Source organism: Westerdykella ornata (genome assembly GCF_010094085.1).
Source record: "Westerdykella ornata strain CBS 379.55 unplaced genomic scaffold EI97scaffold_3, whole genome shotgun sequence".
In the NCBI taxonomy this organism is placed as follows: Eukaryota; Fungi; Ascomycota; class Dothideomycetes; order Pleosporales; family Sporormiaceae; genus Westerdykella; species Westerdykella ornata.
This window is the reverse complement of record NW_022986853.1, coordinates 1,423,308-1,449,012: the sequence shown is the minus strand read 5'-3', so window position 1 is coordinate 1,449,012 and position 25,705 is coordinate 1,423,308. Positions and strand designations below refer to the sequence as shown.

Genomic DNA, 25,705 nt, shown 5'->3' with positions numbered 1-25,705 from the left:
AGACAAGCCATAGGTAGTGCTTGGCATCAGTTGCACGTGACCCCGGAAGTTCACCCCGGTCACCGCGTCCTCTGCCATCAACTGAACTGCGCAAATCGCGACCCGACGAAATCCTCATCTCTTGCCCTCCGGTGAATGCTTCACCTGTGAGGTAACTCAGTCATTATTCACGATGGCGACCGGCCGCGACGTGCGCGACATTTTCGGCCTGCCCGCTGGCAGCGATGCTACGAAAACAGCAGTCCCGAAACGAGCGAAGCCTGCAGCGCCCGCAAAACCGAGGATACAAGGCGTCGCACGCGAAGTAGCTGCGCTGTACGGAGAACGACCGCCGCCTGTTGCCGTATATGAGGAGAAGAAGGCGTACAGACCGAAACGGAATACTGGGCCGGCTAAGCAATGGGTAGAAGAGCGCTTCACCAACCAAGCCCGAAGCGATGGCCTCGTCCTCAGGCACTGGCGACGCAAAGACGAATGGGAGAAACTGGTGGCGCAGCAGCAAGATGGGGATATATCTATGGACACGAGCTCGCTGGAGGTGCAACCGATAGTTTCGCGTTCAGACTTTGTGAAATACAACGTTGAAGTGGATATGCCCACCTTCACAGATGAAGAGTACGATGCACATCTCCGGAGCGACGACTGGAGTAGAGAAGAGACGGACTATCTGCTAAGTCTGGTGAAAGACTATGCATATCGCTGGCCAGTGATATGGGATCGTTATGATTTCCAGCCCGGTGGGGCACAAGGACCTCAGGAGAAGGGAGATTCGAACGCTCTCAGTACTATGCCATTCGCGCCTACCAAAGCGCGGACCGTCGAAGATCTCAAAGCCCGCTTTTACGATATCTCCGCTCGGCTCATGAGATTGCGCATCCCGGAGGTGCAGATGGACGCCGAGCAATACCAGCTCTACGAGACGTTGCAGAAGTACAACCCGCACTCGGAACGGAATCGGAAAGAACTAGCAGCCGCACTCATGAACCGAAGCATGGACGAAGTCAAAGAAGAAGAGTTCCTCCTCACAGAACTCCAACGCATCAACATGGCCGCCAGCCGTCTCGACGCCGAACGCGACGAACTTCGTGCCCGTCTCGAAACCCCCATACCCAATCCCGGCAACGCCCCCGGTCTCCAATCCTTCCACACCTCCGCCGGCCTCCAGCAACTCTTCAACCAACTCGTCGCACAGGAAAAGAACAAGAAGAAAGCCGCGGGCCCACCCGCTCCAGGCGGCAGACTCAACCTGTCAACCACCGAAGCAGCCGGCACACCAACAACAAACGGCCAAGCCGCCCAACAACTCGCCGCCAACCGCCGAACAAGCATGGCGCAGCCCCCTCCACCGACACCCGTCCGCCAACTATCCCCTCAAGCGGAATACCGCTTCAACGTCTCCACGCACGACCGTCTCACTTCTGGCGTCAGTTTCGGCTCCGACAAGCTGCTCAAGATGCGCCAGGCCAAGTCCAACGTGCAGACGCAGAAGATTGCCGCTGCGTTGGCGGAGCTGGGTATCAGTGAGATTATCAGTATCCCGACGAGTAGAGTTGCCGAGGTGTTTGAGCAGCTGGTTAGTAAGGTGGGCAAATTGCTTGATGTGAGGAAGGTGCGGGAGAAGGAGGAGGGGGAGTGTAGGGTTCTGGAGGCGATGAAGGCGCAGAAGGAGGCGAAGGAGAATGGGATGCCTGCTGTGGAGGGCAGTGGGAGAGGGAATGCAGGGTCTGCGGCGGCGGTGAAGAGAGAGGAGGTTGGGGAGACGCCGAGGCCGGAGGAGATGGAAGTAGATGGCGAAGGGGAGGAGGATGCGGATGGTGAGGCCGACGAGGATGAGGGTAGGAGTAAGAGGGGGACGAGTGAGGCGGTGAGTACGAGTACGAGGGCGAGGAAAAGGAGTGCGAGTGTGTTGAGCCAGGCGAGTACGAAGAGTACGAAGAGGGCAAGGAAGTAAAGGATGAAGATGGATCCTTTTGCATAGCGTTGGCGTTGGGGTCATATCGGGTTATCATCACGTGGACCCAAAGTGGTATGGGATTGGAATCTTTTCTTGGGAGGCATGATACCACCTGGGTATACTGCATGAGGTCTTCACTACGCAACTAGACGGACACTAATTGCGATTCCTTATCACACGACACGCGTCGACCTTGATTTCCGCTACTCTTCTCGGCTCCTCGAAACGATTGAGGCAGGAATCTACAACGCAAGCCTAAGTCATGCAGACTAGCTGACTGTGATTCATTTATGTTATCGGTCGTTATCATGGCAAATCTCACTGCATCAACTTGAGGCTCAACCAAGTGCCTCCCCGGGGAAGATATGACTTAGCCCTCGCCTCCACAGCGCATCCTTTCCACGCCCAGAATCGACTTCTCCGCCGCCACTTCCCTCGTCGAGGAAGACCAATTGCGCTTTCCCATCTGTGCTCTTCGCAGCCATTACAGTTCGTTTCAGCGTATCAGCCGAAATGATCCCTGCCGCACAGTTCTCCAGTTCTTCTCCATCTCCGTTGCTGTTGTATGCCAGGGCCATTAGCTCCGCGACGCTGTCCCACGCCTCACTCGATGTACGTCTCCACAGAATGAGAATGGAGTGGGCTAATGCAAGTACGGTATGCAGAAGCAGCACACTAAGTGCAATCCATTGTGAGTATCCGTTGAAATACCATGCAGTGCCGTACTTGAACGTCCGATAGTGATAGGTCATATGCGGAAAATTCGGTCGGTCATAGATAGGCCCGCCGTTGAGGAACTTGTCGTCGGTGACACCAGGAGTACGCAGCTCGGGCTTGATGCCATTCGCTGTCGGTGTCGGGGTTTGAAGGCTGAAGCCTACACGGGACAGCGCATCAAGAAGAAACATTGTGATATAGTATCTGGGGGAGTGTCAGCATTCGGGCCGCGCAACAAGCTTGGACCTTCCTACTCTAAGTTGATCCGCGAGTTATCGATCTGGTCAAGTCGGTAGAATGGGTCGTTCATCGCGGAAGTGTTCAACAGAGCCTCAAAGTTCGTTTGGTTGTAGCTCGATCCAATCTGGGCTTGTTCCGGCATCGGCAAGATCCAACTGTCAAACCACTCGCTGGTCATATTCATAGTCGGTCCAAAATACGGCTTGTACCGTTCGTCAAGGTACTGTGCGCGGTCGAACTTGAATTCCGAAGTCTCTGACATCGGTTGCTTGCCAGGATTTGCATCCAGGGAATGCAGGAAGGAATCGAAGTGGTTCAGGTACTCTCCCTGCGCCCATCGAGCATCCACAACGCAACCTTGCGCAACAAGCGTAGTGTCGTTCTGCCCAGTGACTATAACGCCCGCGCTGACAGAAGATCCTAGACTTGGAGGTAGTGTTACCCACTTGGCGCGTGCCTGTCGGTGCGAGATATTCAAGCGCTTGAACATGTCCCCATCGTCTGCGGATGCTAGATCCCCGATCTGGACCTCTTGGATCGGGCCCGTTTTAAGGCCGTCACGCCAATACTTATCTCTCTCAATGACAGGGAACTCCAATGTCGCGGTATTATTGTCGATACGCCGGGAATTGCCGCACACTGTACGCACAGTGGGAAGCTTTCCCTCAGCGATGCCATACCCGCCACCACCGCCAACAAAGTCCCTCAGTCTCCTGTTTCTTCCCTTGGCGTAGCCCCAGGCAGCACCGTTAGCAATGCCTAATACCTGCAAATGTGCGATCATAGCCACAGTTGGCATCATAGCCCATGTCTCTGCTACCACCGAATAATTCTTATACTGGTCTGGAGACATTCCAGTCATAATACGCGGTGGAACCTGGGTTCCCGACCCGCCGGATAGGAATACACCCCAGCCGGGGCGAACGGGGCCAACAGTGGTCATCAATGGCAATATCTTTGTGAAGCCTGCGTAGAGACACTGCTCGTAGGACGGAAGAGGGCTTTGCCTGCAAATATCCGGACCGCCATGCTCAGCAGTAAGCCTTAGCGGGTACAGCTGGTCTTCGGTCCCGCCGAGGTAGAACTCCGTACTAGCAGCTGGAAGCCACAACTGTATGGGCAGGAAAAGCAGCGTCGAAGCGGGACCGATGGTGGAAGCCAACAAGCAGCACAGAATCAAAGCCGATCCCACAAAGATCTTGACTCGCCGAGGAACACTCGATGTGAACAAGCCCCAGAACTCGGGAGACCATAGGAAATTCAGTGAAGAGAAGGTGGCGCCCGCACCTACGAGGCCGAAAGTGATACCTTCACGCAAGAGATAGTAGCGGATTATCTCGAGGACGATGACGGTCAAGGACCCCACAACAGCAAGTTCCTAACATGCGTGAGCATTTGAGGTTTCCAAGCACCATATGAATGTTTTACTCACGTAGAACTTTGCGGCAAGCTGGAGGGTGAAGTTGGCCGCAGTGCTGATATCGGGTCCATTCAAAAATCCGATTGCATTGAAGCAGATGAGGAACACCGTCGCGCTGACTGGAAGAATATGCGCACCAGTCCTCGTCAGTGCGAGGATGAGAGATCGGCTTTCGACGACCTTGGGCGGTTCTCCTGTCGCGCGTTGCTGTGGTCGCCGCCTAATCCGATTGCCTGACGTTACGATTTTGAGACCGACCGATCGCAGCAGAGACCGCGTAGGAGATGTATGTGTGGCATTATGATTGCGTCGACGAAGCCCGGACTTCTCATCGTCGTTGTGGGGCGAAATCTGCCTGACGGATGTGGATGTAGCGGCGTGTTTTGATGACGAGAATTGTTCTGGAAGGGCATGGATTTCCGACTGGGCCGACTTGAGAAGCAGGCTGTCGCTTTCATTCAGCGCCGCAGGCTGATGACCCTCGTCGTCTGAATTCCTTTGCCTTCTCGTTCTACCCGCGTGAAGTTCATCATTGACGTACGGCGGAGTTGCTTGCGCATCATCTCTCAGTGCTTCGCCCGCAGAACTTCTGCTTTCAGTGCTCCTAATTCCTCCCAACTCGATGGCAGGTTCGTGGGTCATTGCGGCTTGCTGCAGGGTACCATGGAGTTCGGAATCACCATTTACTACAGGTTGGGGCTGCTGATATATTTCTATCCTGACCGAAACTCTTCGGGTTTGCGGATAACGTTACCTTTAATCCGTACCAGACTAGGTATTATCTTGCGCGCGTAGCCAAGGACTATGCCTAACCTTATACCATCATTGTCAGCCTGTCGTATTCGAAAACCTACTGTATAAGGAAATCTGCCGACGAGGCGCAGGCGTGTCTGACAAATCACGTTTGAGAACTGTGAAGCGGTTCGTGCTGTTTGGCCGAGAAGAGATGTAGAGTGCTCTTAGCCTCTGCGCTTCGGATGGGGGCCGAAAGCCTCACGAGTATTCCGCGACTATCTCATCCAGTGCGTTCTTCTGCTGTGTAGAATCGAGTAAGAGTAAGCCACATCACGCCGCACCGAAGGTATTAGGCTGCTACTTGTAACATATCTAAGAAGATCTATACTACTAGAAGTTGATTCAATCTGAACGTCTTCCATGACTACTCCAGAGTAATACAGGAATATATTACCAAAGATCAAATCTGCATCACCATAGCTACGATGCTTAACCAAGGGCTTGCCACAACTCCTAAGTATGCCAACCCCAGAATACAAGTGACGGTTACGGTCCAATTGGAAAGAAACGCCAACTTAGGGTGCACAGCGAACACCGACTTTCTATATATGGCTATGCAGGCGAACATGTTATATCTTGATGTGTGCATGAACTCTGTAACCGTTTTGAGTGACTCACGGTCGCGCTTTTTCTCTTCGTCGTCTCTAACCACAAATTCCACGCGGCAATGTTTCTGTACAGCGTCGTTCCCGGCCCTATCTCCTGCTCCTGCAGTTTCATAGGAATGGACCGGCCAATAACACGCTAACCACACGCAAACCAGCTATAATCCAGAAACATTTCGCTGTTTCTCTCTCGCTTCGCGATTTCTTTCGTTTCGTTGGGACTCTTCCTGACCATGCATTGCCGCCAAGAAGATTCACCTCCTCCCTAGCACGTATCATCTCTAAGCGCCACTCGCATACAACCTACACGATCATCCTTTCTCTTCTGCCCTAAGGCTGAGACGGCCGGCGTTAAGTGCTCAAGCTAGCGACGATTCCACTTGAGGCTAGAATGCAAGAGTGACGTAGCACTATCGCTACGGAACCAATGATGATATTTGAGGTACGTCAACATAGAGTAATGCATACTAGCATGGCAGTTTTATCGATATATCACCTAAATAACCTACCTTACATTTTTCTTGAATATCTATCTCATTTCCGCGTTTGCTGCCTCCAATTGCAAGCATCTATCTTTTCATTTCATCAACCGCACCCCCAACCGACTCACAATCGCACCATGCAACACTATCACAACCGCGACCACAACGTAGTCTCCTCCCACCGCGAGGGCGCCGAGGAAGCCAACCCGCAACTCTCAAAAGGCTCCGAGCTGTACGAGCAAGTCGGTACGTCTAGACCTTCTCTAAATCAGTTTTCCTTCATATCTCCTATCGTCCATCCAACCCGGTATCCGTATCTCTTTCACCATGGTCTCTACACCAGATATCCATCTCGATGCACTGTGCTAACGGGTTGACTCCACGTCTAGTCCACGGTTCCGGCAACAAGAGCGGCTCCAGAGACGAACCTAGCACGGGAGCGAAAATGGCTGAGGCTACGAAGGGAGGTGCGCAAGGTGTCGAGTCTTCGAGTTTAAGGACTTCGAGGAACAAGTAAACGGAGACCGTTTAGTACTATACAAAATACATCAGGTAGTGCTCGAGTCACTTCCACAAATTCTATGCTGGGAAGATTGGCTTTCACTTGCTCTGATTTGTGTCCTTTCTCTAGCGGGCCGCGCAAGCAAACGTTCTCGAGGCGGAGTCCGCAGAGACTACCGAATTCGTTGACGTGCTGCCTGTTTCCACGTCCGGCTGGACAGCTACATGCGCGTCCTCTGTGCTGGCAGTTTTCCACGTCTGGTCAAACCTGTAGGAGGCGCAGCAATGCAAGTGACCCTGTAGTCAGCTTTGCAGTGCCGCTGTATAGGCATAACAAGCCGTAAGACGACATTCTCGTAAGAGCGGAAGCTATAGTTATTAGCTTGCACTAAACGACTTGTTGCACAAAGCGACTTGTTACACTATTCCAAGAATGCTTCCGTAGCTAGCCCATGTCATCGCATAAGGATGCACATACAGTAAGTTCTTATCAACCTTGTCTATTAAACGTCCCTGTTCTAACACGATGCTTTCAATTTAGATCAGGCACATCGTTTAGATCCGGCTATTGAACAGCATCCAAACCTAAATCTAGACCATCGTTGCGCCCTCCTATATGCGTCCCCTTACCCTTCAATTCCGCCGCTCTCGTATCACTCCAGGTCCAGTCACTTCACTCTCCTTCTTGAATCGTTCCTTACCCTCGACATAGAACTCCACACCCACCTCATCCAGCCTAGGGCTACAGTATGCACATCCGGTCGCTCGTCCGGTTCATGCCTAGGACAGGGTTCCCAAACGCGCTGGACTGCCAACGGGACGATGAATCCTCCATCTCGAGACGAAAGCGATTAGTCCTTGTCCAGATGTTGGCTTCGAATGGCGTCGAGAATCCAAGGTGGGGTTTTGCTCGAGTCGCAGATAGAGCGTCGCATTTCGAGCAACTTAGCCCGCATATCATGCCAAAGGACTACACATTCGCGGCTTTGGTCCAGCCTGAGGGCCCATTGACTTCCGGGCCGCGGTTCTGCGGGTTTCCATAGCCTGCGTAGTAGCCTTTAGGGAGGTATAGGCCGGTGCTTGACGGATTGAGTATCTTCCCTTCGCCGACGTCGGAGACACTGTACTGATATTCTGAATCGACAGACGGGGCCATTGGGGTATTGTCGAAGGCTTGTAAAGATATTCCCGTCGTGGACTAGGTTTGGTGCATCTTTTCGGACTCGCTGAGGTCATCGAACTGTGGGGTTTCAACTCTGCCGTTTGCCTTGAATCCCGCTACCATTTTGCGTTGTGTTCGGCACGTCGAAATTCCACGTGCCTGCCACTTCTGTAACTACAGCTGACTTTTTACTCCCTATATAATCCATAATTATTGCCATTATTATCGCCCTGAGTACAGGATAGCGAAAAGGTTTAGCGGCTTCCAAAGGTTGAGTCACGCAGTACTGCACTGATTCGGCCGCTCAACCTTTTTGGCATGTGGAGGGCCTTGGTTCAAGTCCTATAGTGTGCATAATTTTCTTTCTTTTCATATTTATGTTTAGTCCCGTGACTTCTAGCGTCTGCATATCTCTTCCTCGTAATCGTCTCATCTCTGTAGGTATGAAAGTAAGCGGAACGGTAAGATAAGGACTGCAGGTTAAGCCTTGAAAAAGCGTACCGATCAGGAACGTTGTTCCTATGAAGTGTATCCAGTCCAGGTGCTACGGATGACATGGCTTCCATGATATTGTACCAGCCTTAAGAAAAATGATTTGCCTCCAGGTTTATGCTGCAGATGTCTAATAAAGCCACCCCTCCGTTGGGCGCTTGACGACAAGATAGTGTTTGCCCGTTGTTGGAGAGGAGTCGTCCAGTCTCTTTTTGAGAGCCAGACATGTGAGCAATACCTAGGAAGGCAACACAGTTCCGCTCTCTGTACTCTTGCTGAAAGGGGTGATACGAGAGCGGCGTACCTGCTCGGTTCACGCTATTTGGAACGCACATGCAGAACCCGATGACGAAGTGCAAGGCGGTCTCACGGTACTGTCAGAAAAGCCTGCAGAAAAGGGTACGTATAGGGAACGGAAACATACATCTGATAGAACCAACAGTACTCGGACTTCAACTAACAATATATAACTGTAGAGATGTGTGCTCGTGCCGCACTCGTACAGCTTGAGCTCGCCTTCCAAAACGGTGTCAAACCTTGGGAAGCTAGCGGCAAAAGATCTCTTCGAAGTACATAACTGGCTGAGTGTACTTTACAAGACGAAATATCATCAGGCCAAGGATCTCGAAAGTGTACAATGGTTTATACTACAAGGTGAGCAGTTGTAATATTCTGCAATTAGAAAGGCCAGTTAGACGGTTGAAACAGAATCGGTCTCATCATAGCTGGAGAGAAACCTGCTCGCGAGCGCCAAAGGTTTCCTTGTTCTGATATGCTTATAGGACGAACGACGAACGATTACCTTTTGAAGTTGGACAATGTCTGGCTTCACTGAATCTTATCGGAATCTCACAAAGTCTGCGGTGGCAATACGACTGTTCAGTCGGAGCGGCCTTCGCGTGCCGTAGCTGCGTTGAGTACTATGCAGAAATATATTCGCAGGCAGCACTTGATATTGCTTAAGACTGTATGTGTTAGGCCTTGTTTTACGGTTTCGAAACATGTCGCAGATGTACAACGATGCAATGCTGTCACCGAAGAGTGTACTCGTGAGGCAAAGACTTCATCATCTGCGTGAGGTAATATGTTGCAGCGGGGTCTCTCCTCAAATCTCTAGATCTTCAAGTGCGTAGATAAGGACGAAGTCTGTTGGTTTTGAGAAATGCGCCGTGTACATTACCGTTTCGTGGGCGAGTCGATTGTAATGCATCTCCATGAGGGAAGAATCGTACTGAGATAGAGCCCGATAGCATCCATTCTCTTGACTCAAATAGCTTGGAAGAGGAGAATCATCGAGCATGCACGCTCTGTAGAGAGCGGCTCACCCCTATTCCTGCCTCTACTTAAGTACTACTCTCACCACATGCCAACACCTCTGGTTGGCATGTGGTGCGAGTATCCGCTGCGGCAATCCTACTAGAGCAATTCACCGAAAATGATCAGAGGAATTTGGCGAGGGAGGCTTATTATCCCAAGTACTTGTAAGATGCCGCATGACCGCGAGACCGAATTCAAGACGTTACTCCAAGGGGTATTCACTATTCCCTCGAGCCCTTATGGCCTGGCCGCATGCACAGTACAAGCGACCGTGAAGGCAGGTAAAGGCCTAAGAATAATATTACCGCGCAGCAACGACATACGACCCAAAAAATAGCGACGTTCGTACGTTCCCCGTACACGCATACAGAATTCACGAGTCAAAATCCTCGATTCTGAAGGATCGCGTTCCAACCATATCTACAAGGCGATTGGCCGAAGCCTTCCCAAGGGTTCTGACCTCAGATCTGCATTTGAGCACTGTGGTAAGCAGCGCAGCTCCATATCTATTTATTAATCGCGGCAGACGTGTGTCTCTCTCAGGCAGGTAAGGTCTCGAAATAATGGGGCGTGAGCCACAGTCAAGGACGTCCCTGGGCTATGGGCAAGGGAGAGGGAAGCCAGCAGGAGAATGCTTTGAGGATGGAGAAAAGGCGGTGGACGCGGCTCAAGACCAAGGAAGGAGTCGAATCATTAAAAGCACGTTTTTCAAATGTTAAAGATTGAAGGAAGGTCTGGTTCTCGGAGCATAACGACGGACGGGAACGGCGTGGGAGTCGGGGATGTTTCAGGGGTAGGGCCAAATTTGGGGACGTTGGATGAACGTTACCGACGTCGGCAATAATGTTCGGTGCGACACCTCGAAGAATGATGCTTTTTGTTCTTGGACCATCTGCATGTTGAGCTACGAGAATGGCTTCCGTGAAGGGTCGATATTTCTATACATTTGCGGGGCAAAAAGGTCTCAAGAGGAGGTGGAGTCGCGTTTAGATATCTTTCCAATAGGGGTCAAGGTTCGGAGGGTCTGCTGGGCGGCTTGTCACCATTGGATCGAAGTCGCAGCACGCCCCGTTCTTCCTTCACGACACACGGCCGCACAGCCGCCTTTCATCTCCTCCACAGGACTTGCCGTCGTCTCCTATCAAGCTATTAATCTTGGCCTTGAGTTGTCGTTGACGAAGTCGGAGCAGTTCCCTCTTCCCAAAAATAATGGCAGCAAGCAGAGGGGCGAGATGACCCTTTTTCATCTCTCCCGTCAGCGGCAGCGGAGATTGTGTGCTCACGCTCACAGCGATGACACAGAATGCAGCGTGCAGCCTGCAGCATATCTGCCAGGTACCCGCGGCTGTGTCTGTAACAGTCTGTTCCTTGAGATACGGATCGTCGTGCTATTTTGGCCCAGGGAGCGAAACGTAATCAGGGACCGCCGGCAAAGCTGCCGAGCCGCAACAATGACAGCACACAGGGGAGGCAATAATGAGGGAATGGATTGTGCAATGCACAAGAGATGGGAAACGCATCGAAGCGTTCCCAGGGTTGGGGAGACGTGGCCGTCGAAGCTGATGACGGTGGCAACGAATTCCAACAGCATCCACATGGAGCCTGAGCGCCCCTTTCATTGCTTCGCAACGGCACACCGCAACGGACTGCGCTAGGCCGTTGAGCGCAGAGGTTCGAAGGCCGCTCCTCAGAGGTCGCTGACGGGCGCGTTCTCTTGCAAACGAACATGCCCCCCAAGCACGGTTTCTGCCAACCGGCTGCGCTGACTGGCCAGTTGCTGCCGTTCCCCTGGCTGTGAAATTAAGCTGCCCAGGGGGCTGATGGTCCCTGCCCATGCTGTGCGTCGTACCTGGGCTTGGCCCTTCTCCTGCAATCAATTTCCGCCCATGTGTTTCGATTATAACCACACGGCTGGCCCCCTCGTTGTGTTTCTTCCCTCCACCGCAAGGCTTCACTTTCCTTACGCTCTCGCTTGGTCTCTCGCAGACATTGTCACTCCTTTTCACCAACTCCAGTCACTCATTCAGACGCGCAGCACACATCCGCAGAATTGATTTCTGCCTGGTTTCCATTCGCAGGTCAATATCCGGCAAATCCCACGTTTTTCTCGTCCCCCTTTTAAGGAACCCTGTGAAGCCTTAGCAATCTATCCCATATCGAAGAGCAAGGAACAAGGTCGTCGAAGATGATGAAGCTCACAGTCGCCTTTTTGGCCTCTCTGGCAGCCGTCGATGCTGCCCAGGGACATGGTCGTCGCCATGTGCGCCGCCCCAATGTTGACTATGGTAACGGCTACGGTTACGGGTCGCCGTCGCACCATCTTCCCGGCACAGGCTCCAGTGCCAGCAGCACTGCTGCCCTACCCGCGAGCAGCGGTCTTCCCGAAGGTGGTGAGGGCTCTCACAACCCGCCCTACCTTGGAACTGGAACTGCTCCTTCAATTGCCACCGAAACCCCAGCTGCCGAGTTCCCTCCCACGTTCGATACCAGCAGCACAGAGGTTCCCCTCACTACCGCGCCCGCCTACGGCACTGGCTACCCGAACGCTGGCTCACCAACTGGCATCAGCTCTAGCCCTCTGGCTCTGTCTCCCTCCGGGAATTCCACCACAACTGCAGTGCCCACCTATTCGTCCGCTTCGGCGGGCACCATCGTGACCGAAACTTCCGTGTCCGAGGTCACCCACACCGTCACCGAGACCCTCACCTACACTGTCGGCCGTGGCAAGAACGCCCACCAGACCACCACCGAGATCGTCTCCACGTCCACCGAGACCATCTACCAGACCGTCACGGTCACCAAAGACAACGAGTATCCCGCACCCACTTCCTCGGCTGGTAAGGAGGACGAGATCACCGGCACCACCACTGTCAAGACCACGTCGACCACCTACAAGTACATCACCGTCCACCCGACCGGGGCCGCTCCCACCGGCGAGCAGGGTGCCTCTCCTTCCAAGAGCGGTTCACAAGGTGAGGGCGCTGACTGCCAGCCTCCCGTCACCGTAACCGTCACTGCTCAGGAGACCGTCACTGTCGTAAGTAGTCGTAATCGTTAATTCCGATATTCGCAGTACTAACCTATCCAAGACCGTCGGCAACGACACGCCCAGCCAGGAGACATCCCCGCCCGAGGAGGGCGAGGTGACCAGCACCACGCACATCACCACGACCCTCTACGTCACGGCCTCTCCCGTTGAGCAGCCTTCCCAGGGTCCCGCCCACCCCACCGGCCAGCCCGCCCCCTACTTCCCCATTCCCAACAACGGCACCCACCCCTCTGGCGGCGCCGCCGGTCCCACCGGCTTCCTGACCTCCAAGAAGCCTGCTCCTACGCCTGGCTACGGTAACGGCTACGGTACCGGCGAGGTTCCCGTCCCGACTGCCTCTGCTACCAGCAGTCTCCCTGCTGATTCCCTCCTGCCCTCCTCGCTGCCTGTTGTCGGTGAAGAGACTGCCGTGCCGACTGCAGGTGAGAAGGAGCCGAAGCCCACCGGGGCGTACGGAGGTGAGAAGGAGACGAAGACCACCGAGACGTACGCCGTGCCTACTGAGGGTTATGCCGCGCCTACTGAGGCTTATGGAGCTGGCTATAAGAAGCGCTGGGGCATGTATTAAGGTCCTAGGCAACGACATGCAATGATGAGGGGCTGGTGGTAGTTTAGATAGCGGTGCTTCTTCTACGCTACATAGTGTTGATGAGGGTGTGATGGGCCTGAGGTCTCTGCACATACTCTTTCTTTTCTTTGTCGGTGGCCTTTGCTGCTTTTCCATCCGGGGGTTTGGTGTCGGGAGGAGGGGTGAAGGGATTGTGTGTAGTTTGTTGAAGAATACGATCCTATCTTTGCGCTCTATTTCCTTCTCCCCTGACTCCCATTGCTGACTGTCGAGATAAATACTCGTACGTGTACTCTGTATAAGGACGGGCAAAGAGTTTTGCATCACCTAAAGACGGGGGTGTTCTTCTTGTAGCCTTTTTCGTTGGCCGTGCAGTTTACTTGCCGATTCCACATGTTGCTCTCCGTATTCACCGTGACAATTTCGATTTCTATCAATGTGCAGTTCTCTATGTAAGCATAATGATGCTGGCTTCGTCGATTCAGGCGTTATTGTGAGCGGGCAAGCGGACGGGCAGCCACGTAGTTCTGTACGACGATCCACGCTGTACTACCTCGGACACAGGGACGGTGTCGCATTCCGGGAAGCTAGATGGATGAGGGTGTGCACGACATAGAGTGGGTTCATCGCGTGCCCCAAAGTGGTGTGCTTCTGCAGCCTAAGTTTGGCGTGGTGGGTGTCGGTGACGGCCACGGTAAGGGTAACAGGTAGGTCAACAATGGCGGTAGCAGTTGCGGTGGCGATGGTGGTGATGGTAGTGAAGAGAAGTCGTGGCGAACCTTTAGAAGTGACCGTGACACCTCTGTAACTATGATATTGACTGGTGATTCTGCTCACCTCCATCGGACTCCATCATAGGCTTCCACTCCCCATCTGTCACTCAACATCCCGACCGGCTTCCAGACCCCGACCTTGTAATCAAGAACTGGACCATCATCGTCGTCATTAGCAGCAGCATCATCGTCACGCCGCCTATTCGCAGTCTAGGCAAAGGGCACAAGAGTCCTACATCACTGTGAGTCCTGTTCGATTTGGGAGACAAGGTAGGAAAGAACATCGTCTTGCGAGCCTGACTTTCAGGTAAAGATAGTTGAAGAGTTGTAAGGAAAGAGGAATGTCGGGGGAGGTGGCTGCTTTATATACCCTTGCCTTGAGCTCCTGTACGGAGAACCTCGAAGACCAAACCCCGACCTTGATTCAAGTTAAGGTTACATGTTCGCGTCGTCGTATTTTGGGGACTTTTTGTCAACATTAGCGGGGAGACGCCCACCAGCACCGAGCTCCTCATTTCAAAAAGTTTGAACACATTAAGAAAGCGTCGGTTTTCGAGCTCTTCGTGGAACGACCATGAAACGCCTGTCAACTCGATTTAGGAACCCTAGATAGATGATGGATTTTACCATCACTAAAGTACTCCTCGCAGTCGCGAAATGCCTTAACGACAGGAAAACACAGCGTCCGCAGAATCCAGGACGGCAGACGGCCATTCGTCCTCCGAACCTGATTTTTTTGAGAAAACCAAGCAGAAACAAACAGAGGGGGCAACCAGTGAGGGGAAAGAGATATTGAGGGGAAAACGACGGTCTTATATATGAGCGACCAAGGTGACAGAGACATTTTCGCTTTCGAGATCACCTTACTGAGACACGTGGGTTAGTTGGAGTGCAGAGCCCCCTACAGATGTCAGTTATCAAGGTTGGCTTAACACATACATAAAAATGGTTGTGTTTCGAAAAGTTCTCTACTGATAGAGAGCATTATCTTCATCAGCATCGTTATCATCACTCAAATATACCTCCTCCAAACTCAGGAACGACAAGCGATGCACTATGCTCTCATTCAGTTAACAAATCACGGTTAGGAGAACCCTTAACATAGACCGAGTATTTCATCATTTTAGGAACAAAGCAAGAGTTATTGAAAGTAAGTAGGAAGAAGAGATCACGTACAAAGGGGTTTATATATGTCAATCGCGATTGACAGCTACGAGATTCTGTTTTATAAGCACTCCGAGAGTTCAAGATGTACTATATGTGTGAAATACACATTGCCTTTTCAACTCACCCTACTGATAAAGATGATCATCACTCAATCGTATTCGTGAAACGATGAATGGCGCTATCTCGACAGCGGACTCCCGGGATAGCAAACAGCACATACCGTCATATACGCCAGATTTGAGTAATAAAACGAAGAGGAAAGTTGATAGAAAGGAGTCTAGAATATCAGAAACAGAGCAGTTTATATACGTTACTAGCCAAACGCGGGCACAACATTCGAAGTGACTCTGATATACGAACATGCACATCATGCAGCCAGGTGCGACAAACTCAGGCGCTCGATCTGTGATGCAGATGACCATCATTATCACCCCTATCGTACGCGAAAAGTTACAAATAGTTGCTAGTCCAAATGACGCAAGCCTGGGACGGCGAACAACATAGGAGGCTGATGTCCGACGTTTTTGCGTAAAACGATGCAGACAGTTGAGGGTGTAACAGTAAAAGGAGCTTAGAGATAACTAAAGGTTTATATAGTTTGGTGGTCGCATATCCAAGACTAGGTTGTGACTGGAAGGGCGTCTTAAATTCTGACATGTTCATAATGAACGGAACATGTGAAAGGTAACTGCTTGGACATAGTTAGAGTGGAGAACGTCAATCATCTGAAAAAGAGCACATGCATGAGCTCCGCTAGGATTTGAAATTTATAAAGCATAATGCCACTTTCGCTATGCTACTAGCTGGACAATGATGAACTGCATCGTCACTTCAACGGCTCTAGATCGAAGACATTGCCGTAGACACGGAGTGAGGCAACCGCACGTCTCATGAACACTCATGTCCTGAAAGAGAATATGCTGATAGTAGAGTGTGAGAAGGAGAGATGGTAGGGGTAGTAGGGCTTCATATTTGCTGCATGGCTAAGAATCAAGGCCTAGTGAAGGGACCTCTATCACGTTCAAAGAGAGGATGACAAGACCATGTTCTTGAGGAGCGAACTTCGACACCACCAGAACGCACTCACAAAAAAGACATCAGATAAGGATAAGAGAGGATAGTTTATGCATTACAAATCCCACTCACTCTGTACAGACAACTCCCCCACGTCTCCATATCTATATCTAAACAGTGATATACCGCTAAGTCTAGACACAATCTAAACAAGCCCTCTCCGGAGGACGAGAGGTATTATGCGCCTGACCCATGCATTGAGAAAAACCGCTAAAAGGACTTTTCCGAACCTCCACCACGCTTTTAAACCCCAACCAAAGAGTGGAACGCCGGGACATCCAAACGTAGATGTCCATGTAAAATGATTATGTCGAGATCGCTGGAAATGCAAGCAGACGCCAAGTCGAAGACAAATATTCCGGAAGCTTCAAGATGCAAAATATGGAACCGTGACGGACATAAGGCGGGTGAGGCGGGAGATCATCGAGATGCTATAACCGTGCTTCCTGCAGAATCTTGGACTTCTGCTGCAGCTGGATGATGTCACGCTGTTCGGCGAAGACCTCCCTAGCGCGCTGCAGGACCATCTCGAAGCCCTCCCTGCCCCTGGCGGCGTTCTGTTGGAACCGCTCGACGGTGAACTGCTCGATGCTGTTCTTGATCTTTTGCCATCCACCGCACAGGGCTGTGATCTCGGCACGCTGCTGGAAGGTGGTCTTCGCGTGCGGGGCGGATGATGAGGGACGGTAGACGCAGGTCTCGCGCACGTTGAGGAGATCCGACCAGGTCATATTCATGGAGCACAGCGTGACCGTCTTCGCCTTGGGGTCGACGTAGGAAGTCTCATAGACCAGCGATGTGTCTTGGCCACCGAGGATGGAGTTTATCCACTTGGGTGTGGACTGTCGGCAAGTGATGAGGCGTTCAGTGCGGAGCTGCAATTCCGACGCGTTAGCATGTGACAATGTTTGGGAGGCGAGAAGTCACTCACGATGCCCGTCGCAGGGTCAACCGTCCGACTGAGGGTGTCGACAGCAATGACATGCGGCGTCTTCTCGTTCCAAGGGCCGTACTTGACCCAGTTGGACGTGGACACTTCCTCCCACGAGTAGTCAAACTCGGTACTCTGCTGGAAGATCTTCATTCTGCGGTCCGCGTCCGGGACGGGTTCGGCGAGACGATGAAGGGCGCGGTGTAGTCGCTGGCTTGACGGGGGCGACGGTTCTCGCGATTGACGGTGTGGGAGATGGATGTTTTGTGTCGTGTGGGGGGTGAGGAGTCAGAGGAGAGGGTGATAGGGAGGGCAATAAAAAAAGAATGGACGTCTCGGCAGTGAAGGCGCTAGGGCCAATGGTGTAACCGGAATCGCGATATCGGTGCTCGGGGAACCTCGGAGAAATAGCCGAAGGGTTTGCAGGTTTTATGCAGCTGTTCAATTCGACTTTTGATTGTATTTAAAAGAATGTATGCATGCAATGCTGAGCACGCGACCTGTATATATATAAAGGAAAGTGAGAAATTGGGTCTTTGATTGTCGATTGTGGGGGAAGTGTCCGCTTTTAGCATGCTTCAAGCGTGGAGGCGTGTGGCGTTAGTCAGCCCGATTCTGTCCGATGACGTTGTTGCATGAGGGAACCACACAAACACGTGCGAGGACTTCACTCTGTGACCATCACCTTCCCATAGGGCCGTGATACGCCAGCTTCTTGAGCTACTGCTAGACTCTTGTGGATCTCCGAGGCTTGTTCTTTCGAAATGTGGCAAGGGAACGCCACATGCGCAAACGACCCACGCCTCGGGACGGAGATCAGGAGCAGCAAGACAAGAACAGAGGGGGTAATGGAAAGGAAGAACTAGTAGGTTTATGTCGAGAACGGGACGAATAACCGTCAGATTCAGAATACCAGACATTATCCCTTACTGTGGCACATTCGAGCCATGATCTTCCACCACGTCTAAAGTTCAATGCTTAACGATACAGGTCCGCGGAGCTCTACCATCGTTGCTCAACGCGGAGGTAAAAGTACAGAGTTGTTATAGAAATATAGTACAACATGCCGTGAACCGCAATGCCTGATTCGCGCCAGAGCGGGGTATATAGCGGAGCAGAGAAAGGTACCAACGCCGAAAAATGCGAATTCGTAAGCATCGTTAGGAGGAGGAGACGCCAGCAGCTCTCAGTGCACATTCGACCGCTTCTCTGCGGTCCCAAAAGTACTGGCGTATCCACGTAGCCAGCATGTCGATGGCGGCCAGGGGAGACGAACTGGTCCAGATGTTCTCATGGCGCGCCCATTGAGTCTCTTGCCATGTGGTCTCCGGAAATCGTCTCTGGAGGGCGGGGAGGAGAAAGGAAGGTCCTGTGGCTTTTTTGCCGTGAAGAACGCCAGATTGAATGAGTGGGAGGATCCCGGATGCGATGCTGAAGACCGCAATCGTGTTGTTGCTGAGGATTCGACCTCTGATGAACATAGCGGCTGATAGCGGCAGCTCGGCCGCAGATAAAGTTCCCGGAATGAGCAAAATATCGAGCGGCGGAGCATCTTCGAAGGAGTTCTGGTGCGGACGTCAGCCCTGAGCTTTTCACAGAGAAGCAAAATGACTGGGGATGTGGACGGGGTAGGGTGTAACCTTTTCTCCTCGCCAGAGTCGTTCGGGCGGCCCAATCAAGCTCAACCAGGGCGAGTCCGGCGCGACCAAGCACTCTTCTTGGTCGAAAGGAGCGTTGGCGTAATTGCTAAGTCGATTGGTATGACGGGTCGCTCACCGTTACTGGCATGCGAGCGCCAGAGGTGACTGAAAACGAGCCCTCTCCGCTCTCGCTGATATAGCGAATGTCCATCTCGTCTACAGAAGCTTCCAAGACGCTTGTTGAGGCACTCATCTTGCTAATGCAGTTCCGGCTCACCATTGTAAGGAGGTCAATGGCTGCCAGGTCGAGCAACTGATGTTGATCATGGCCCAGGATCAAGACTCCAACCTTCAGGGAAGATTTCGAAGGGGAAGTGTGATGCAACTCGAGATCGTCCTCGGATGTGGAAGATGTTGTGCACAAGTAGAAGAGCTCTGCTTCGGTGGGGAACTGCGGATAGTCGTTCGGCGTAGACGGCATAGAGACGAATATTATACAGAGGGACTATTGAAACAAGACTGGAACGCTGCGTATGTACTCGCACTGGAGGGACTGTAGAATGGAAAGAAACATGTGTCTGGAGTTGCAGCCTGAGGCCCCAAGACCCATCTCTTATATGCTTCGAGCGGATAACTGAATCGCGGAAAGCAGCCATATAGGCACCGTAGACAACTTACTCTACGCGTCAGATTGCATCACATGGGTGGCCTGCAGGATACGAATCCTGCAAAATACGAGCTTCTCGCTACCAAATCCAGCCGTTTCATGGCCGGGTACTCCGCAACCTTCTTTGGCTTCCAATCTTGAAGCGAAATCATCCGGAGGCTGAAAACACCGCGCCAATGCAAAGCATCATTGTTAGCTGGAGAGCCAGTTTCTGGCTGCAAACCCAAAGGAGCCCGTACGGAGTATACTTCTCTCCATTGTTGCAATATTCGTGATAGTTGTCCGTTACGGAGGATGCAATTTCCACATGGACGACTGATGACGACTTCAAGCCAGGCAGCACAATTCGAGAGGCTCCTGTTGAACAGTCTGTGATAACCGTTGCAGGGTGGCCTCGGAAGCGGCATGCCGCGTCTGACGGCATGGAAATGGCGTCTGGAACCGAAGGAGAACCTTCGATGACTCTAAGTAAGATGAAAACAGTTGTGGCTGTGATGGGCAACCGTGGGGGAGCCCGGATCGCTTGGACAGCAGCAGAGACGGGATGAGTCCTAGGGAGCTTCCCACCTGGGTGAAGCGGAAATGGCTCAGGCACAAATTCAGGCAGTCATCTGCCACTGGATAGAAGAAAGAGTGAGTCACTCACAGTAAGGTTGATGGATGATTAGAAATTTCTTCTATGGAATTGCGAGATTCCGATCTCTCCCGTTCCACGTGCACAGTTACAGGTCTTGGCGAGGGGGTCTCAGTACCTCCGTAGCAGGTCAATGTCGACCAAGCGGTAGTGACGGCGTTGGCAACCTCAGCTGCGTCGGAGTGACCGAACTCCAGTTCGGTGGAATTGGAGATCAATCACTTGCACCGGTCTTGGGCTCAAAAGTGAGGTATGAGTGATTCCAAAAGCCGACAAACCCTGAAATTCCACCAAATATCCTAACTCCATAGCTAACGCAGCATAGCCCGTTCGCAAGACCTCATCCGGAGCGTCTGCAATTGGCCTGACGCAAAACGCAGATAATCGCCCTCATGTAGGTAACCCAAACTCGGAATGAATCGCCATGACGTCCAATTCGACTTATACTGCCATAACCTGTCCGTCCGCCTCTGCCGACTTCACGGTTTTCCCAGTCTTCTTGATCTTCTCGAGAACGGTGTTGAAGTCGAGCGACTCGGCGGCAACGACTTCGGCCGTTTGCGTGTCAAGGGAAACCTTGTGCGATTTGACGCCTGGGATGGAATTAGCTGCGTGTTTGTATGGTACGGAGTTCTATTCCGACCTTCAAGCTTGTTGAGGACACGCTCCACCGCGCCGGAACAGCCGCCGCAGCTCATAGCGATTTCGAACTTGTATATATGCTCAGCCATAGTGATGGATTTGGTCGAACAGCGAACGTCTCCGGCTCCGGGAGCGAGCAGTTGGTGCGGTTGATTTGTCAGAGACGTGAAATGTGTGTTGAGGAGGAGGGTAAAAGGACGGGTTGGGCAGCGGTGGCTTTATAGATGCTCTCCGTACCTGCCGGAAGGCCACTGCGCCGAGGTTTCATGCCATCTTTGAGAAGATGGTGTAATCATCAACTTATTATAGTATATTGCTAGCTCATACAATCTGTTGGTACATCGCAAATATCTCGCAAAGCTGCTCTTCGGTGTTTCATTCAGCAATGTATTACAATGGAGGGGCATTGTGGCGTTAAACTTGCTCACTGAGGCTGAGAGGGGTCTCCGTTCAAGCCCTCACTGGTTTGCGGATTATTACTTGTATTCACCTCTGCAACTATGCAGGCGTTGGCACAACATGTTGATGAGTACTCCGTACTGTGTACTAAAACCACGACGCGAAACTTTCCTATTCCAGCATTGAGTACCTAGATAGACCTCCCCCAGAGCAACCGTACCGCTAGCCACACCAACTGCGCCACATACAACGCCACAATTCCCGTTTTGGACGTCGCCCCGCGCCCCGCCTGCAGGTGCCTTTTCGTCCAAACATCTTGCGGTAAACAACGTTGCGCCGAATTTCTCCTTACCATGATCCATGGCTTCGAGGTGATTTGAATTCGCCAGATTGCGTTTTGACTGACAACATGTCGAGCAATATCCTATTCCTACCGTTCCGACGGTCCCATTCGGTCTCCCTCTCCGCAGCCGTCAAGCAATATATATCCTCCAAGTATGATCAACATCCGGACATGTTCACCAAAGATCTCGAGGCGATTGAGAAGCTACGGTCCACAGCGATACATGCACAGGAACCCCATCCAAGCAACATACCAAAGCTCCTACAATATGCTGCGCAGCTGGTTTGGATCAGTGGGAAATTTCCCATCGATTTGGGAGTCGACTTTCCGTGGTATCCTGCGCTTGGATACAACACCAACCGTCCCATTTCTCGAAATAATATCCGTTTCGAGCTGGCGAACATAATATACAATGTTGCGGCAATGTACTCGCAACTGGGGATGTCCTCGAATCGAAGTACGCAGGATGGACTGAAGGTCGCTGCCAACAATTTCTGCCTCGCGGCCGGTGTCCTCTCTCATCTCCGGGAGAACGTCCTACCCGACCTACGCACATCGCCTCCCGAAGATATGGATAATATGACGCTGGATAGTTTGGAGAAACTTATGCTGGCGCAAGGGCAAGAGTGCTTTTGGCAGAAGGCTGTGAAAGACGGGATGAAGGATGCGACAATTTCCAAGCTCGCAGCGCGTGTGTCGGACCTCTACAATGAGGCCATGGACGCCGGAATCAAGTCCGACGCCATAAGCAGCGAGTGGATACACCATATGGCAGCAAAGCATCATCACTTCGCCGCTGCCGCACAATACAGGGCCGCATGCGATTGCCTGGAGAAGCGCAAGTACGGGGAAGAGGTGGCAAGGCTGCGGGACAGTCTCACTTGTGTGAACGAGGCGCTTAAGGAGCAGCGATACATCATCAAGAGTGTGTTAGCTGATCTGAACGCATTGAAAAGTCGTGTTACCGAAGATTTGAAGCGAGCCGAGAAGGATAACGACCTGATCTATTTGATACCCGTACCTCCAAAATCCGACCTCACGATCCTTGATCGAGCGAACATGGTGGTGTCCAGAGTTCCGAAAGAGATATCTGACTCAAACTCGCTGTTGGGTGAGAACAAGGAGCTAGGTCCTCCGTTATTCTCAAAGCTAGTGCCTTATTCTGTTCACCTGGCGGCTAGCATATACGTAGATCGGCGAGATCGGCTGGTCAACAGTTCGATCATCGAGGAGCTTGAGAACCTCACTGCACAGATTCACGAAGTCTTGCGGACTCTCAATCTTCCTGGGTCCCTTCAGGCCCTTGAGAAGCCGCTCGGGCTTCCACCAGGCCTTATTGCACATGCAGAAGAAATTCGTCAACAGGAGGGGCTGAGTCGCTTACGGGCCTCAATGGAGGATACCAAGAAGCTAAAAATGAACGATCTTGCGATCTACCACGAGGCCTGTGATATTCTCAAAACCGAAGCTGCAGAGGACGAGGCAGCGCGACGGAAATATGGAACCAATCAATGGACACGACTGCCATCAGAGCAGGCTGCGCCCAGGCTCTTCGCTCAAATCACGGAGATCGATGGCTATCTGAAGTCCGCCGCCGACAGCGATAAGGTCGTCAAGCAGAAGCTCAAAGAGAATGAGTACCACATCAAGCTATTGAATGGCCCGGACCATGACCTGGAAAACTTCGTGCCCAGTGGCAGAAGGCCAGTCATCAATGGGGACGTGGAGCGAGCAGCGGGGAAGCTAAGAGGGTGTTTCAATGAAGTCAGCCGGCTGGAGAGCAGACGACGGAGGAAGATTGAAGCGTTACGGGCAAAGGCAAAGCAAGATGACATCAGTAAGTGCCGCGCTTGTTTCGAAGTATGTCGCTCACAGTGACAGATCCGGAGCTCTTGCAGGAAGCTGCGCGCTTGGAGCGGGAGTATCCTATGCAGACTATCGAGGCAGTACAGTTCGAGAGCCTGTTCGACAAACGCCTGCAGATGTACGATGTTGATCTGGACATGGTGAAGGAAGAGGCGCAAGAGCAGCAAGAAGCTCTCAAAAGCTTGCAAGAAGCGAATGCGGCATTCATAAACGCGCGAAGAGGCGACCAATCTACGAAACAGCGAGAACAAGCTTTACAAAGCCTAGAAAATGCATACTTCAAGTACAAGGAGATCATCTCCAACTTGGATGTTGGACGGAAGTTCTACAACGATCTTGCGAAGATTGTGAACAGATTCCGGGATGATGCTCGAAGCTTCGCATACCAGCGCAAGTCGGAGGCGTCTCAGATAGAAAGGTGAGTTAGAGCTGATGCTGAATGCTTGCGGATGCTAACATCGCCCACAGTGATCTCGCCACAGCGATGAGCTCCCTCAATCTGCATCAGACAAACTCCAACTCTCTGCGACAACAACGCCAGGACGATGCGCAGAATCCCCAGTACGGCATGGACGCTCACGCTGAAGAGCCCCTCGCCGCACCAACACCTACACGCGCCAGCACCGGTCCACACACCAGCATGTGGTCGCCTGAAGTTGGCATTCGGTTTGCGAACGTGCCGACAGCTTCGGGCAATGCCCGACCTGCCAACGGGCCTCCGCAAGATGCTCGATGGGACCCATCGAAGGGTCTCAGGTTTGGATGAGAGGAGGAAGATACCTGTATGGATATCGGAAGAGGTATGATGTACATAGCAGATGCCTTTTCGATAACCATCGCGCATATCCATTTCTATAAATACGATACAACGTGCTGAGTGTACGTCCCTTACCAGTACAATGGATAGGGTGTACTGCGCCTTTTCAGGTCACCTACTGTGGTATCCGGCCGAAGTAGTGTAGCTGGTCCGGGCACGACAGGGGTGTTTAGCTAATGTATTCAAATGACACTTTTCCACATCTGTCTATTGTTACATACAAACTTCAGTACTTCGTGTGACCTCCTTCCGCCTCAATCACAGCTTGGCAACGAGCTGGCATACTATCAATGAGCTCTTGAAGCACTTCCACTGTGATTGACTCCCACACCTCCTGAACCACCGTACGCAGTTGATCATACGTAATTTGCCTCCCTCCCTCTTGCTCAGGGTAGAATTGCTCTATAGAGTCCTTCATCTTGTTCCACACAGCCTCAATCAGATTTAGGTCGGGAGAGAATGCTGGCCAGAAGATTGGTTGGATACTCCTTGATGAGAGCTCCTCCATTGTATACGCAGCTGAATGCCCAGGTGCCCTATCTTGCATGAACTTAAGGTGAGGATTCAGGCATAGCCAGCCATCAATAAGAGGCACAATTCGATCACAGTAGCTCTCTTTGTTGATCGACTTCCATTCTTTCTTCCAGAAGAGATGAGGGCCTTTTCACATGCCTGAGAAGCATGCCTAAAACACCCATCCATACTTCTTACGAATTTTATCTACCAAGCACATATATCATCAAGCTCCTCTCCTGGTTTTCTTGTAACCCATTGTTTTCGATGCCATCTACCAGTTATCCAGGTCTCATCACTCCATAAGATCCTCCACCACTCCCACGGCTGCCAGTTGATGTGAGCTTGTGCCCACTCAAGACGAATCTGCCGATTAGCCTCAGTAAGGGGTGGCTTAGCTCGAGCTACACAGCGTCTGTACCCTCTTCTTCGTAGAGCACTCCTATTGTGTATTCACCAACGCCCCAGTGCTCAAAGGGGCCCTGAGCAAGTTGGAGATAGCTCATTTATCGGGTGTTGCGGGATGATCGGATGTACGCCTCAAGCTCATCAACTTGGGCATCAGTAAGATGAGGCAGACGACCGGAGCACTTTTTAGGTGTGACGAAGTTCTTGGTTACTGCATAACCAACTTGTCGTTTAGTGCAATTAAGCTGGTTCACAATAAATGTGTAGCTATGGCCTGCTTGATGTAGGGCACGGGCCTCAACAATCTCATCGCGAGTGAGGTATCGGTGGTGGTGGTGAGGAGGTGTAGATGGGGCTTCAGGCATCGTGTTGATGGTAGGTAGATGCACGACGCGACAGAGGTACGCGGAGTTCTATACAAGATAGGGGCGCTACTCGTATTTTTGTCTGTAATAACATTTGATTACATGGTCCGAGTACCCTTGTCGTGCGCGGACCAGCTACACTACTTCGGCCGGATACCACAGTA

The 25,705-nt window shown here is 52.0% G+C and overlaps 8 protein-coding genes across 8 annotated transcripts; 2 read left to right on the top strand and 6 right to left on the bottom strand.

Annotated features, from left to right (window-relative positions):
- Positions 1-45: 45 nt before the first annotated feature.
- Positions 46-2,122, top strand: EI97DRAFT_184079 (uncharacterized protein). Its single transcript, XM_033793539.1, has one exon. The coding sequence runs from the start codon at positions 173-175 to the stop codon at positions 1,949-1,951; it is 1,779 nt and encodes a 592-aa protein (XP_033657231.1). The 5' UTR covers positions 46-172; the 3' UTR covers positions 1,952-2,122.
- A 170-nt stretch (positions 2,123-2,292) lies between these two features.
- On the bottom strand, positions 2,293-4,973 carry EI97DRAFT_455902 (uncharacterized protein; the record flags this gene model as incomplete). Its single annotated transcript, XM_033800681.1, has 3 exons — positions 2,293-2,875; positions 2,926-4,289; positions 4,344-4,973. The coding sequence occupies 3 exons, from the start codon at positions 4,971-4,973 to the stop codon at positions 2,293-2,295; spliced, it is 2,577 nt and encodes an 858-aa protein (XP_033657230.1).
- Positions 4,974-14,102: 9,129 nt separating this feature from the next.
- Positions 14,103-14,392, bottom strand: EI97DRAFT_184042 (uncharacterized protein). The gene has a single exon (XM_033793538.1). The coding sequence runs from the start codon at positions 14,357-14,359 to the stop codon at positions 14,183-14,185; it is 177 nt and encodes a 58-aa protein (XP_033657229.1). The 5' UTR covers positions 14,360-14,392; the 3' UTR covers positions 14,103-14,182.
- A 2,196-nt stretch (positions 14,393-16,588) lies between these two features.
- On the bottom strand, positions 16,589-17,612 carry EI97DRAFT_183926 (MSF1-domain-containing protein). Its single transcript, XM_033793535.1, has 2 exons — positions 17,248-17,612; positions 16,589-17,191 (listed from the first exon to the last, which is right to left on the bottom strand). Exons 1-2 carry the CDS (start codon positions 17,398-17,400, stop codon positions 16,748-16,750), a joined length of 597 nt encoding a protein of 198 aa, XP_033657228.1. The 5' UTR covers positions 17,401-17,612; the 3' UTR covers positions 16,589-16,747.
- A 675-nt stretch (positions 17,613-18,287) lies between these two features.
- Positions 18,288-19,475, bottom strand: EI97DRAFT_183949 (class I glutamine amidotransferase-like protein). Its single transcript, XM_033793537.1, has 2 exons — positions 19,024-19,475; positions 18,288-18,812 (listed from the first exon to the last, which is right to left on the bottom strand). Exons 1-2 carry the CDS (start codon positions 19,366-19,368, stop codon positions 18,408-18,410), a joined length of 750 nt encoding a protein of 249 aa, XP_033657227.1. The 5' UTR covers positions 19,369-19,475; the 3' UTR covers positions 18,288-18,407.
- Positions 19,476-20,378: 903 nt separating this feature from the next.
- Positions 20,379-21,250, bottom strand: EI97DRAFT_183939 (putative iron/copper transporter Atx1). Its single transcript, XM_033793536.1, has 2 exons — positions 20,832-21,250; positions 20,379-20,781 (listed from the first exon to the last, which is right to left on the bottom strand). Exons 1-2 carry the CDS (start codon positions 20,917-20,919, stop codon positions 20,630-20,632), a joined length of 240 nt encoding a protein of 79 aa, XP_033657226.1. The 5' UTR covers positions 20,920-21,250; the 3' UTR covers positions 20,379-20,629.
- A 77-nt stretch (positions 21,251-21,327) lies between these two features.
- On the top strand, positions 21,328-24,453 carry EI97DRAFT_430711 (BRO1-domain-containing protein). Its single transcript, XM_033797758.1, has 3 exons — positions 21,328-23,409; positions 23,454-23,856; positions 23,907-24,453. Exons 1-3 carry the CDS (start codon positions 21,639-21,641, stop codon positions 24,202-24,204), a joined length of 2,472 nt encoding a protein of 823 aa, XP_033657225.1. The 5' UTR covers positions 21,328-21,638; the 3' UTR covers positions 24,205-24,453.
- Positions 24,454-24,855: 402 nt separating this feature from the next.
- Positions 24,856-25,566, bottom strand: EI97DRAFT_430710 (uncharacterized protein; the record flags this gene model as incomplete). Its single annotated transcript, XM_033797757.1, has 2 exons — positions 25,190-25,566; positions 24,856-25,134 (listed from the first exon to the last, which is right to left on the bottom strand). A coding segment is annotated over exon 1 (242 nt), but the record flags the coding sequence as incomplete, so codon positions are not given.
- Positions 25,567-25,705: the final 139 nt, after the last annotated feature.

Excerpts from the sequence above, each read along its gene's own strand:
- EI97DRAFT_430711 (XM_033797758.1), top strand. The coding sequence starts at position 21,639 with ATGTCGAGCAATATCCTATTCCTACCGTTCCGACGGTCCCATTCGGTC. Across the intron at positions 23,410-23,453 it reads GGCAAAGCAAGATGACATCA|ATCCGGAGCTCTTGCAGGAA; the intron begins GTAAGTGCCGCG and ends TCACAGTGACAG. Across the intron at positions 23,857-23,906 it reads GAGGCGTCTCAGATAGAAAG|TGATCTCGCCACAGCGATGA; the intron begins GTGAGTTAGAGC and ends CATCGCCCACAG.
- EI97DRAFT_183939 (XM_033793536.1), bottom strand. The coding sequence starts at position 20,919 with ATGGCTGAGCATATATACAAGTTCGAAATCGCTATGAGCTGCGGCGGC. Across the intron at positions 20,782-20,831 it reads TGTCCTCAACAAGCTTGAAG|GCGTCAAATCGCACAAGGTT; the intron begins GTCGGAATAGAA and ends ATTCCATCCCAG.
- EI97DRAFT_183926 (XM_033793535.1), bottom strand. The coding sequence starts at position 17,400 with ATGAAGATCTTCCAGCAGAGTACCGAGTTTGACTACTCGTGGGAGGAA. Across the intron at positions 17,192-17,247 it reads TTGACCCTGCGACGGGCATC|CTCCGCACTGAACGCCTCAT; the intron begins GTGAGTGACTTC and ends TCGGAATTGCAG.
- EI97DRAFT_183949 (XM_033793537.1), bottom strand. The coding sequence starts at position 19,368 with ATGCCGTCTACGCCGAACGACTATCCGCAGTTCCCCACCGAAGCAGAG. Across the intron at positions 18,813-19,023 it reads GCGCTCGCATGCCAGTAACG|AACTCCTTCGAAGATGCTCC; the intron begins GTGAGCGACCCG and ends CGTCCGCACCAG.
- EI97DRAFT_184042 (XM_033793538.1), bottom strand. The coding sequence starts at position 14,359 with ATGTTCTTTCCTACCTTGTCTCCCAAATCGAACAGGACTCACAGTGAT.
- EI97DRAFT_184079 (XM_033793539.1), top strand. The coding sequence starts at position 173 with ATGGCGACCGGCCGCGACGTGCGCGACATTTTCGGCCTGCCCGCTGGC.